Source organism: Gekko japonicus, unplaced genomic scaffold (genome assembly GCF_001447785.1).
Source record: "Gekko japonicus isolate JY-2015 unplaced genomic scaffold, Gekko_japonicus_V1.1 scaffold32, whole genome shotgun sequence".
Lineage (NCBI taxonomy): Eukaryota > Metazoa > Chordata > Lepidosauria > Squamata > Gekkonidae > Gekko > Gekko japonicus.
In genome coordinates this window covers 187,352-201,100 of record NW_015167527.1, presented here as the reverse complement: position 1 = coordinate 201,100, position 13,749 = coordinate 187,352, and the positions used below count along the sequence as shown (strand labels likewise).

The 13,749-nt window shown below is 45.1% G+C and overlaps 1 protein-coding gene across 1 annotated transcript in view; it reads left to right on the top strand.

Annotated features, from left to right (window-relative positions):
- Positions 1-7,314, top strand: part of PLEKHD1 (pleckstrin homology and coiled-coil domain containing D1) — a 48,779-nt gene extending 41,465 nt beyond the window's left edge. Inside the window, 4 exon segments of the mRNA XM_015413302.1 lie at positions 278-422; positions 4,564-4,581; positions 4,584-4,697; positions 7,160-7,314. Of these exon segments, the coding sequence (XP_015268788.1) occupies positions 278-422; positions 4,564-4,581; positions 4,584-4,697; positions 7,160-7,314 (432 nt within the window).
- The last annotated feature ends 6,435 nt before the right edge of the window (positions 7,315-13,749 follow it).

Below are 13,749 nucleotides of genomic sequence, written 5' to 3'. Positions count from 1 at the left end.
TGTGTGATCTGGGCCATGGTTTTCTGGGCAGTTTAAGAATCCTAAATGCTAGAAAGCACCTAAATGCCACAAAGCACCAACAGGTATGGCCTATCTGTGCCTCTTAACTGGTTACAACAATTGTGTACCTTTTCAATTCCCTAAGGATTTTGATTCCATGCTGCTCCACAACAGTGTCAGCCACTGTAACACATCCTGCATTTTGTTTTGTCTTTGGGAGGGACTTTTCCTGGTTTCTTTGGTTGGTTGTGGACTGCCCAATTTCCTTCCTGCTCAGGCAGAAGTGAAGGTGCGCATGGACCTGGAGAAACGCCTGCAGGAGGCTGAAGAGGCCCTGCAGAGTCTTGAGCAAGGCCTGAATTGTCTGTATCGGAACAAAGAGAAGGAAGAAAAAATGAAAGCGGATGTCAGCAATCTGAAAAGTAAGTGAGCAATGATTAATCTTGTTTTCTGCACTGCTGGTGAGTGGACTCCACCGTTTCAGCCATTGCCTGAAACAAGATCAGCAACTGGAAGCAGATGCCCGTCATTAGGGATGTAGCGGCAGAAATTGGACCTTGCAAGCCAGTTAGCTGAGTCCTCAATTCCTCAAGGATGTTGCTTGCTGCTATGGCATTTTATATCACACAAGAGTAAAGACAGTTCTAATACCAGGGGTGTCTGGATAGCTCATGAGCTACTGGCAGATTGCTGGCAGCTGCAGAGTAGCTCATGCAGCCCCTTTAGAAGACCCAGAGGAAGAGCATGAAAAGAATTGTTTTAAGCGTTTATTTCATAGGATTTTTCTCTATGCTGTTAGCTGATAGCTTCCTATCAGCTTCTTGGATGGAACAAAACTTGGTATCATGCCATTGGGTCGGAGAAGTAGGATATTTTTTCATTACTCAGAAGTAGCTGCTCAGAAGTAGCTCTCACAAAATGGTTGTTGGGCCCATATTCTAATTAATCATTCCTATATTTTTTGAGATGTTTCCAGTATTGGCTTGCTTTTCTTCTGGGGATCTTTTGAAGCATCAAAGCACAAATCCACCTCCTTCCTCCTACATATCACTTTCCTGACTGAGCCTCAGCTGCTCAGAGAAGACCATTACAGTGGAGGGAGAGTTGTGGCTTTTCTGCTCTGTCTGGGCTTGCAGTCCGAGGGGAGCAATGAGGGAAGGCTAGGGTTTCTTGTTCAGGCTTCCCACCCCATTCCCATTTCAGTCATAGCCCGAATTAAATGCCATAAGAGAGACAGATCTGCTGCCCCTGGTTCATGTGCCTTTGATCTCGGTTCTTAATTTCTAATACCCATTGTCTGTGTGACATGACATCATCCTGCTGTGTGTTTACCTGCTAGCATGAAGTGAGGGTGATGAGACATAGGAAGATGACATCATTTACACATTGTTTGTGTTAGAAAGAATAGAAGGCCCCAAGAGAACCAGAGCTTTGACAGCTCCACACCTCTTAGAAACTGGTTGGCTCACAGGGCCTTCCTGTAATGATAGGGGATTCACATATATTTATCTAACAGGTCATATCTAAATGGGAGTTTCAGGAAGGGGACTGTGTGGTCAAGAGGAGCTAAAGCTTTGCCTACACACTCCACTTCACTGAGCTCTGGTGCTTTCGGCATTGATTTTCTAGCCTGTCACCTATGCTGGGCTGGAAGAGAAGAACATATGAGCCCTGCTGGGTCACACCAGGGGGTTCAGCATCCTGATTCACAGTTGCCCTGGAGGACCAAGAACCAGAGCACCAAGGCCAAGGCATTCCCCTGACGTGGCGTCCTGGCCCTGGCATTCAGAGGCTTGCTGCCTTGAAGCGACTCAGGCCATTGGTCCTGGCCCTGGCATTCAGAGGCTTGCTGCTGAAAGGAATGGAGAGTGCATGAGGCAAATCGAGGAAAGAGATCAGGGTTCAGGTTCTCCTGCCTGCATGCTCTAGTTTTATTAAAATAATACACCTTCCCTACTTTAAACATTAATGGGTAGGCATGTGTATAAATATATATATATATATGAAGCTGCCTTGAAGCGACTCAGGCCATTGTCCGATCAAGTTCTATATTGTCTATTTTGACTGGCAGCAGCTCTCCAAAGTCTCAGACCTTTCACATCGCAAACAGATTCTTTTTTTAACTGGAGATGCTGGGGATTGAACCTGGACCTTCTAGTCTGCAAAGCAAATGCTCTACTACTCAGCCACTATGCGTTAAATGTGTATGAATTCTCCCTGCCCTGCCATCATTACATCTGCTTTGCCTGCAGCTGCTCAAGGGAGGCAACTCAAAGAGAACAAGCTTCTTTTTACAGGCCAAGAGGAGGCCAAGAAGAGATTTCAGTTCAAGGCCATTGTGGCTCTGCAGACTTAGACCTACTCATGGGATGGCATCCAGTTCCTTCCAGCAGTTTCGGGGAGCATTTACTGGTGACAAAAATACTTCAAGGAGGGGAGCTGAGCAGGATCCAGCCAGTTTCTATAAGCTTTTCTGTAATGTTATTGATCATGTTCTGATCTTGTCAGCTTGCTTTCAGTTGAAGGAATGAAGTAAGAGGAGATATTTGTTTGCAATTCTCTCTGTGTTCAGTTTTATGTAGTATCTTATATACTGGGCAGAATCCTGAACAAAGAAGCTTTCCTTTTAAAAGAATGAAGCTTCTGGTCCTCATAGTTTTGGAACTATTCTTGAAAAACATGGCGGAGGTATCTGCAAAAGGCCAGTATTTGGGGGCTCCTTTGCTTTATGTAAACTTGGATACACTACACATCCCTTCACCTGCCCTTACTACCTTTACTAACCCTAGTTTGACAATAGTTCTCTTTCTGACAACACATCTTGTATATTGTAAACCCAAATGCTGTGTTCAACATAATGTATACAAATAGTGCATTTTGTGCAAAATGCACTTACCTGTATTTGGATTTGTTTTCACAAAATTTGAGTTTACTTTCACAGAATTTCAGCTTCCATGGGATACAGTTTGGATTTATTCTTGGATTATTATTGGATTTTGATGCACAATATAAACATGTACTTTCTCCATAATTGTAGGAAAGGAAATACATGTCAGAGCAGAGAGTTGGAGGTCCAAATAATGTGATTTTTTTTGTCACAAAATACTGGTATATTTGAATAACAGTAGACTACAGAAAGCCACTTTGAGAAGGGATATCAGAAATACAAGTAAAAATTTATGAGGATAGAGGTAAAGAGGCAGGAGAGTAAGATCCAGAAACAGCAGATGATGGAACTGGTAAGATTTTGTAAAGGGAAGAAAAAGATCAAATACAGCAGAAGGTAACTTAGGTAAAGTGGGAATTGACATTGCTTTGTTCCTTGAGAGATTTATACAGGAAAGCCAAAGCATGTGTGATGAGAGCATTCTGCACATGTTCAGAGGAACTTTCCTATTACTCTACATGTTCTAGGTATGAGCCATCCCATTCAAAACAAGTTCTGGAGTTCAGCCCTGCCATGTTAAGAGTCCAATTAAATTCTGAATCCATTCCTTTTCTCCTGATATGTCAAAGCTATCTTGCAAAAGAGGTTTTTTTAATATTCCTTTTAAAGAGAGTTTCTGCCCCAGGGAAATTCTGTTCCAGAAACCTCCAAGAGCCACTTAACGGGTGATCAGCAGAACATAAAGGACTAGGCAAACTCCCCTAGCCGAGAATGTTTGCTGATGAAGGGATTTTCTGAGAGATGGCTCTTCATACAGTGGCAAACCTGGCTTTCACTTCATCCTCTGGAAGTAGGGCTCTATGTGTTTGTTCAAAGAAACTGAATCCTGATGCCAAAGAAAGTGTTGTCTGGCACCTGGCTTAGTGAATTTTGTTGCTGATTACCCTGGTGTTCTTTTTCTAGAGTACTGCAAAATGACTTTGACTGTGATGCAGTGATGTCCTTGAAGGCAACTTCCTTTTTTTTATGTTAAAACTAAACTGCAAAATTGGGGGTGCAAAATTCTCAGGTGCACTGTCCTGGCTCAAAGTAGGTTGCAAAGGTTCACATGTGTGTTCTGCATTCTCCCCACCTCCCCCGCATTCTCAGTTATGCCTGCATGGGATTTAGGGACCTCAGACACATGGACAAGACGTAAATGACTAAGTCTTGTGGTTTGTATTTAACATTATTGGATTAAAAATTCACCTTTCAGATGATTGAAATAGAATTTTGAAATGTTCAAAATATTAAGGTCTAGAATCTTTCCAAGTTTAAAATCTCTGCAAAAAATTTTATGTTGGCTCAAGGGGAAACTGGCATGCCCAAGAAACAGTGTTAACTGGAGAGCCAGTTTGGTGTAGTGGTTAAGTGTGCAGACTCTAATCTGGGAGAACCGGGTTTGATTCCCCAACTCCTCCACTTGCACCTGCTGATGTGACCTTGGGTCAGTCACAAGCTCTGGCACAGCTGTCCTTGAAAAAGAGCAGTTTGTGTCAGAGTTCTCTCAGCCCCACCCAACTCACAGGGTGTATGTTGTGGGGAGGGGAAGGGAAAGGAGTTTGTAAGCCGCTCTGAGACTCCAAGTGAAGGGTGGGGTATAAATTCAACTTCTTCTTCTTCTTCCCTTCCTGTAGAATTCTTTGAGGAATGTTTTTTTTCAAGATGCCAGAGATCATGAAGAACTCCGTGTACCTCCAAAAGGCTGCCACCCGCAGAATAAAGAGCTGCCGATTTCACCGCAGAAGATCCAGCAATGCTTGGAATGACCGTAGGTCCCAATAGAAATCCCCTCCCCACAACTGGATATTAATCTCACTAGGTTAAAACAATAGGCACCATATCATCTTTTTTCTCTCTCTCTCTCTCTCTCTCTACTGAAGCCCATAGTAGCCCTGGGGATTAATTCCCATCAGTGTTAACCCTCTTTTCCCCACTTCAGTGTTGGAGCCTTGATCCTAGTCTCCCTCTCCCCTCAAGAGATGCAATCTGATAACATGTAGTTTGTGCTTCCAGATACTATAGTGAAAATGAACACCCTCAGTTTTGAAAAACAAACAGGAAAAAACAAACAGGGAGATGTTGCCTGTTGGAGGGCTTTTACAAATATAAATACAATACCTTTATTGGCATAAACGGAGAGCTTTTCATTTAACAGGAGAATGTTGCAATTGCCCTTTGCCATGCGTTCCTTGTATCTTCTTGTAAGATGGACTTGTGACCAATTCTGTCCATTGTTATTTTTCCAGTCTGGCTACTTTTTAAGGTTAAGCAGGTTTCGGGAAACCCAACATAGCAAACAGCTGGGACCTCAGTGAACATTTGTTTATTCATTAAAATATTTGTACCCCAACTTTCTTCTTCTTTCAAGGCAGTTTACAGATAATACTTAAAACATCACACATTAAAACCAGATAAAACTCCTAACTAACTGTCTTTATGTGTTAAAAGCCACATGTCCCCTTATCTAGCAATGAGAGGTCACTTTGCTGGGGGGGCCTGAATTAGAGGCCTATATGGGCCTAGATTGATTTTATGAGAGCTCTTGTTTTTAAAGTTGAACCAGCTCAGTCTATGCTGAGTATGACTGTGTAATGAGCTGATCACAGGGTTGTCATTCCCCCGTTGGAGGTGGGAGATTCCCTGGTTTTGTGGGCTCCTGCCCACCCAGAACTAATGTAGGCATGTCGGTGACGGTCTGCTTTTTAGGCAAAACTGTGTGGTTTGAGGCTGATTTTACCATACAGTTTTGCCCAAACACCAAGGCGTCATCACCAATGTGCCTATGTCACTTCTGGGTGACGTAGGCACATTGCGTGACAATGCTTCCGGCTCCCAGAATGTTCCCCCCATCCCCCTGCCAGTGTTTCTAGTGGACCTGGCAGCCCTAGCTGATCACATCAAACCCAAACAAGGTTTCCCTCAAGTTCTGTGTGGCCACCTTATAATGACTCACACCAGGGGTCATTTCGTAGAAAAAGAGCTAGGGGAACTCATTAGCATAACTCATTAACATATGGCACACCCCCTGACATCACCGGAAGTGTGTCATAAGGCCACACACCCCGCCCCCAACGGTCCCGGCCGCTGCCGACGGCCTTGCAGCTCCACTGCCAAGCCCCATGAGGGGCCTGGCGGTGGACCTGCAAGGCCAGCGGGAGTACAAGGAAGCCCCGCGAAGGCCCTCCCTGGCCCCAGGCAGGCAGGGGTGGGGAGAGGCAAGGAGGAAGCAACTTACCCTCCCTCTTCTTCTGCCTCCTCCTGGCTGAATGAGGGCCGGAAGCGGGGCGGCAGGAAGCAGGGGGTGGGGCTTCGTCATGTGCCCCGCCCCCGTACCTCACCCGGGGGAACTGCGATCCCTCGCGATCCCCCCGAAATGACCTCTGACTCACACCCAGTTTCATGTCACTGGCATAAAGGGTGGTAAGTGGGAAATTAGCATGCTGCATGGGGGGAACACCACAGGTCTTATGTTAGCTACTTCTTCTTCAGACCGATTAAAAGTTTTGAAAGAATATGTTACTAATCACACTAGAGCACTCCCTTGATTGGTTGCTTCAAACAGAGCTTGCATAAGACATTTTAATGCCTGAGGAGTAGGGTTCCTATGTGCCCACTCCAGTGGCCAGCAGGAGAAAGGCAAAAAAGAGGAAAAAACACTGTCAGAGATGATGTGGCCATAGAATTTTTGATTATTCCTAGAGAGGACAGATATCACTTCCAGGTTTTTCCAGAAGGGACGTCAAGCTTTCACTTACAGCCCCTTCCATTCCTCCATCCTGGTCTTCTACTGGTTGCCAGACCAGGCCTGGCAACCGTATGAGAAAGGAAATCCAAATTGTATCTCTCCATATGCACATTCACTCCATAGCGGTAAAAATATAGTAGAAATCAAAATTACAATCTTTGCCCTTTAAAGGTGACCACAAAATGTGCCACCTGAGACTTTGCTTCAATACTTAACCTGAAAGTGAGTCTACTGAATTCATTTGGCTCACCTAGAGATTCTAACACTGAAACTGAGAAGATATCCAGATTCTGAAGGGCTTATGTGTGTCCATATGGCTGGATGAACTAATCTTCACTCTGTAGTCTTAGCACTGAATGATATCTACACTTTCTTTGTGGAATGGAACTTGGCATGAGAGCTTCTTTGTTCAATGCCACAAATGCTTTTAGTAGGCCTTGGGTCAGGTCTGGTTCTAGTGTGAATATTGTGTTCTGTTGTTTCAGTGCGGCAGTCACAATCATTCATGTATTCAGAGGCTGAAAGCATAGAAGAGCTGAAGCAAGCTGCCAAGAAGCTGAGCCAAGACCAGCACTTCCGGGAAACCATCTATCAAATCATGACATCACGTAAAGATGCCTCCTTAGGCAACAAAAAGTGAATACTTACCTCCTCTAGGGAGAGTTTCTGAACTCATCTTGTCATCATAAAGCTCAGCAAAAGCCATATTATTGCAACAAAAGTCAGCATTGGGATGTCGGCTGACCATCTGTTTTTCTTCTTCTCAGGCAATGAGGAGAGGGTGAATGAGGAGATGGCCATTCTCCATTGTGGCTAGCTGGCCACCATTCCTGGAGACTGATGACCTGTTCTGCCCAGCATACCTTGTCTCCTTTGCCATCTACTCCAGATCACATCAACTAGTTCCATTAAGAGGTGTTTTGTCAAGTTTATTCAGTCAGTGCTAAAATGAACCAAATACTTTAACTTGGACCAGTTCTTTAAGACTAACAATAACTGTTCACCAAGTGGTAACTTACCGTGGTGGGTATCTAACCATATAACCACATATAGTCATCAATATTATGGTGACAAAAATGGTATCGTTCCTCTGCTTCCTTAAATTTTTGATTGGGTGCAGGTGTGTGGTGAAATGCTCCATCACAAGTGTGGTCTAGTGATGCTACCAGAGTTTATACCCCATGTGTTTATAGTATAAGCTTAAAGTGCTGTCTCCTCATTTCCTTGCTTGTTCCATCATCAACTGAAATGTGGTGCATGTTGGAAAATATAATTCCCAGGATGCCTGACTTTAACATGTCATATCTCATGGGAATTACATTTCACAGTATGCCTCGGTTGATGATGGAACAGATAAGGCATCAAAGTAGATACAAGGTGGGAGAGTCTTCCTGCCTGACTGCCTGCAACCCACTGCCCCTGCAGCAGAACAGCCAGTAAGGTGATTTGTGGTTGGAGACTTTAGGAACCCTCCTGAGGAGTTCTTCTTCCCACCCCCAGCATGCATGATGAGGCTCAAGAAAACCCAAACAATGTCCCTGTTTACTGATACATAGCTTGGATTATCTGATTACAAGGCAAACCCTGGGTGGCATTTTTATGAGGGAATAACAGTGCTATATTAAATGCTCTGTAGAACTCCTATTTCAGTTTCACTTGCAGCTGAATGTGGAAGAGGAATCCTTCACCTTTGCATAAATGTTGTGTAAAACCATCTGTGTTCTCATCTGATAAAAACAATCTCTTAAATTTCTACTTGTCTTCAGAAAGAAGAAGAAGAAGAAGAGAGAGAGAATAAGAGTCCTTAAATATTCCTTGGTGATTCTGGGTTTGCCATCTTCCTAGCAAATGTAAACCCAGGTCTTGAGTCCACCTCTGCAGAAATAGGATAATGAAGTACTGTAAACCTTGAGAGAGAAACTGATCGGGGAAGGGATCGATAGTCCATTGTTCACACCTCTGCAGAAATAGGATAATGAAGTACCGTAAACCTCGAGAGAGAAACTGATCGGGGAAGGGGAAGCAGGCACAGAATTTGCCAGCTTCCTCGATAGTGCATTGTTCAAGCTTCTTCACAGATTGTGTCATGCAAAATGATTGGCAGGGAATTGCTCAGCCACTAGATCTTTGTTTGTCTTGGCATTGTTTAATATCAGTAACTAGAAACTGGAGCAGAATAATATTTGTGCTGCTGCTCGGCAGAACCAAAACAGGACTTTTCTGAAACACAGGCACATCAGTCGCTCGTCTCTTTCCTCATCGGTGCCATCTAATGGGGGGACGGGACCCAAAATGTTTGATAGGTCTCTCAGAGAAATAGGGATCTTAGGTCTCTAGCAATTATCATGAGATTTGAGAAACATTCGCTCCCTCTAGTGGCACTTGATAACAACACAACTGCTTTACAGGTTATACAATAAAATGACATTAAACTGCACTCATAGATTCTAGTTGTTAGTGACTATTGAATAGCAGGATCATTTATGTCAGAGTTGTTCCATGAGAAACAAGCAATGCCTTCATCTTAAAGCACATGAAGGGGCTTAATTTTCTCTCCCAATCTCCTTGGGGCTACTAAAGATGTCATATTCATGTTGAACCCAAGGTTCCTCCTTGACTGAAGAAGAGCATGTGTCCAGTGTGGGATTATACAGTATGTCAGAGTGGAGTGGTGTCTGTGTTAATGTGAACAGATAACAGTACTTTTATAAACAATAGCTATTTTATGCAGTTATGGTTCTTGATCAGACAACCTAAGACATATGGGTTGGCAGTTTGGCATGTAGCCCTGTGGCAGAATGTACCTTCTCTAGCCTGCAGGCCCCGTTCTACCCTTCCCTCCTAGGGGTTCCCAACTCCCTGGAGGGTCTTTTCATTTACTCTCAAGTAGCCCGCTGCCACCACCTGATCAATTTAGGGATTCCCCACTGGGATGATTGGAATCTCCAGCTCCCCTTCTAAGCTCTGAGGCCTTGCCTTTGTGTCTCCTGCTTTCCTAATGCCTGGCTACACCAGGAGCAGTTTACTGCCCTGGGTGCCCTTGGAGGAATAGCCACTTGCCAGCTCCCCTGGAGCCCCTTTTAAAATAGCATGTCTGATATGGTCGAGGTCTATGTGGTACAGAGAACCACTCCCAACATTAAAAAGAAAATCTTTACAAGCATACTTTTAGCACAGCACCAGATTTGAACAAGAAAGACAAAAAAAACTGGTGAAAACGCACAGCGTCTGTCCCTTCTCTGTGTATCTACTACTGCTCTTACAATTATCACCTTGAGCAGAAAATAAAATGATAAAAGCTTTATTTAACATTATCTCCCTGATATTTAATTATTGCCCCTATAAATTTTGCCACAGAAAGAGTAATGGAATTCTTTGAATCTGATAGCAGCCACATCACCTGAGCTCTCATATTAGGTAGTTTCATATTTTTAAGTAGAGAGGTGATAAAACTAGCCCATCTCTGTCCCTTCTCTATAGATGCCCTAGCTTAGTGTAGTGGTTAAGAGTGGCAGACGCCAATCTGGAGCACCAGGTTTTATTCCCCACTCCTCCACACGAAGCCATTCAGGTGACCTTGGGTCAGTCACAGTTCTCTCAGAACTCTCTCTGCCCCACCTACCTCACAGGGTGTCTGTTGTGGAGAGAGGAAGGGAAGGTGATTGCTTCAAAACTCCTTGTATAAAACCAACTCTTCTTCTGATGGTAAAATCTAGGACAGGCTCTTTAGCTTAGCTAGTTACAGGTCTACAAAGTTGCTATTACCTCACAGCATCCTTCAGCCCTTCAGGCCAGCCACATGGTCAATGGCCGCCTGCTCAGAGGAGAGTCTCTGTGCGTCCTGTTTCCTGTTGAGAGCTGTTTCCTGTTGCAAGGAGATTTTATCACCTCTCTCTCCTCCCACTTGACCTGGTCAGCCCAGGTCAAGGAAGCATCTCCTCCTGCTTGGAGTGTATCCCTGGGGCTGTTCTAGCCTACAGTCTTCCAAAATCTGTTCCCTACCTGGAGAGGGGGGGGGAGAGAAGGGGGAGGCTTGGTCCTCCCATTGTCTCTAGCAAAGACTCATTAGCATTTCTTGTGAGTCTGTAAAGCCATTGACGGGCTTCCTCCTTCCCAGCCATTCTCTGCTCAGAGAAAAGAAAAAAAAAACTTTTATTGAAACCCCACCGAAGTGGTCCCTATTTATCTACTTGCAATTTCTTGCTTTCGAACTGCTAGGTTGGCAGGAGCTGGAGCTAGAGACAGGAGCTCACCCTGTCTTGCGGCACCCGGGTCTTGAACCGCTGAACTACTGACCTTCCACAGCCTGCAGTTCAGTGTCTTAACCACTTGAGCCACCGCAGCTCAAGCTGTAGTTTTAGCCTACAGTCTTCCAAAATCTGTTCCCTACCTGGAGGGGGGGGAGAAGGGGGAGGCTTGGTCCTCCCATTGTCTCTAGCAAAGACTCATTAGCATTTCTTAAGAGGTGAGTCCGTAAAGCCATTGACGGGCTTCCTCCTTCCCAGCTATTCTCTGCTCAGAGAAAAGGAAAAAAAAAAATTCTTTTATTAAAATACCAAGTGGAGGTTTACTGCTTGCCAACCTCTTAGGAGAAAATGCATTTCATCACAAGCCCAGTAAGGCTTTTACCTATTTTCCCTCCTTCCACTCCGTGTGGGTCACCACACCTGGGTGGGGGGAGTTCTGAGGCCTAGTGCATTCAGGGTGTGTTTATGCTTGTGTGCATGTGTGTGCGTGAGAGAGATTCTTGCCAAGTTGGATATAGTCTGTGTGCCTTGCAGAGCCTGTCTCCTTTCTAGATCATTACAGTACCTTTAAAAAGAACACCCTATTCATATTGTGGCCTGTGAGGAAACCAAGACACACACAAAACCCCCCACAGTTCCAAAAGAAGTGTCAGAGCTCCTGAGAGCTCAGGAGAAACATGAGTTGTTAGGGATCTGTTTAGTCATGCAGGTGTTATTCGACAAAATTCATTCGTCTTTGGCTGTTTTGCCTGCAGTGGGGCTGTAGAGTTCTAGATGTGAGAGATATACCATCAGGCCACAGGACAGTCAAGAAAACTCCACAGTTCATAGTCAAATATTTCAGTTGAGAAGTCATGGCCAAAGCATGATTTGTCCGTCAACAAAAGTATTGCAGGCTCCTCCCCTTGCGCTCACTGATTCCTTCTTGCACCATGCTTGCCTCCATGCCCAAATCAGAAACCATGGCTTGAAGTGACCTTCCAGTTATGATTATGGTCAGTGGTAACAGAAGTTTGCCCGATCTGGACTTTGCAGTACGCAGTGGGTACTGAGAACCAGCAAGTAGAGGAGGGAGTAGCATGTGTCTGTTCCTGGTTTGGTGATGACATGTGACTTGGGCCGTGGTCACACTGGAGACATTCCTTGTCTGATCTGATTAACCATTTAGGTTACTTGAGTGACACATGACTGTATCTGGACTCTTAAGTTCTGCCTCTGACTGTTCCTGACACAGCTGCAATCTGCCCATCGCCTAGTGGCAAAGGAAACTGAGAGTTGCGACGAGGGTGGAGAGATGGCAATTGCAATCATAGCATGGGCGGCGGGGTGGGGGGAGAGAGAGACTGGGCTGTTCCATTGACAGTGTTGAGTAAAAAATAAATATGGAGTTATTTAATATCAGCACAATGAATTTGTACTCAGATGGACATTGCTATTATAAATCTTTTACTATGCAGAATTAGTTATGTAACAAATAAAGTAACATTGTTAATAATGTGAGTGTTTCTGTGGCCCTGGTATAGTATTGCTTTATGTACAGCTAATCATCCCACCAGTTTTGTATGCATCAGTCAGTCAACTGAATCCCACCCAAATTTTCCATTATCCCTTGGAGAAACTGTGCTGTGAAAAATGCCTCTCCAGTGCACTTCCTCTGCAATGGGCAGCAGCACCAGCAGGTGGCCAGGCTTGCTGTGGTGGTGCTTGACAAGGGAGGCCAACATGGAGTAGGAGGAGGAAGAGACGCTCCTCCTCCCGGGGTTCCTCTGGTGTTCTGGGCAGAGTTTCCGATGCTCCCTGGGAAGGGGAGGAGGGGAAATCCTCCTTCCACCCACCCTTTGGCTGTCTGCCTGCCTGCCTGCCTGCCTACATTAGCTGCTGCCACTGCAGCAAACTGTCAGCCATGGCACAGTAAGTGCAGTTGGGAGGAGGATCAGAGGGGAAGGATGGTGGCATTCCCAAGAGAAACAAAGTGAAAAGTAATGAACAGGGCTTTTTTGGTAGAAAACGCCCAGCAGGACCTCATTAGCATAATAGGCCACACCCAACAGCAGGAACCTATTAGCATATTAGGCCACACCACATGCCTTGCCTGGGCGCCCCGCGGCTGCAGGGAGCCCAGGCAAGCTAGCCCTTGGAGGGAAGGGAAAGCATGGGGAGGCATTTAAATGCCTCCCTGATCCTTCCAGGGCTCCCTGCCCCACCCGCCTCGAAGTCACCAGGGGGTTTGCTCTCCAGGCTTTCCCTCTGTAGCCACGCACGCAGGGGTTTTGGCTGTAGTGGGCATGGCCAACTCTGAAGCCAGACGGAACTCCATTCCTGTGCGTTTCTGCCCAAAAATAGCCCTGGTAATGAACATAACCCCTCAAAAATGAAGTCTGAAACAAAAGAAAATATAAAAGCAAAAGCATATTCCAACAGAAAATGGAAGAAAAATGGTTCATGTTTTTTTTAAAGGTTTATCCCATCAGTTTGTATGACAAAAAAATTCTGAAGGATATATTTAGCCCGTGGGCCTTGAGGTACTGTTGCCAGAGGCGCTGCCTTCTACTCTTGGGTAGCCCCAATAGCAGGGGCACCCCACTTCTAACCTGATCCAGAGACCCACAAAATTCAGGCCAAGGAAGGCACTCTTGGTTCTGAAACACAGAGCTAGCCACAGCTCTGAAAAAGAGGTCTCCATTTTCAGATGACAGGCAACCTCAGAGCAAGCCTCCAGTCTTCCCCCTCCACCCAGCAGAGATTATGCTTATGGGATAACAATGAGTTCTAGCAGGTAAAGTATCTACATTTCTAAAGTGTATTCAGGGCTATTTTTGGGCAGGAAT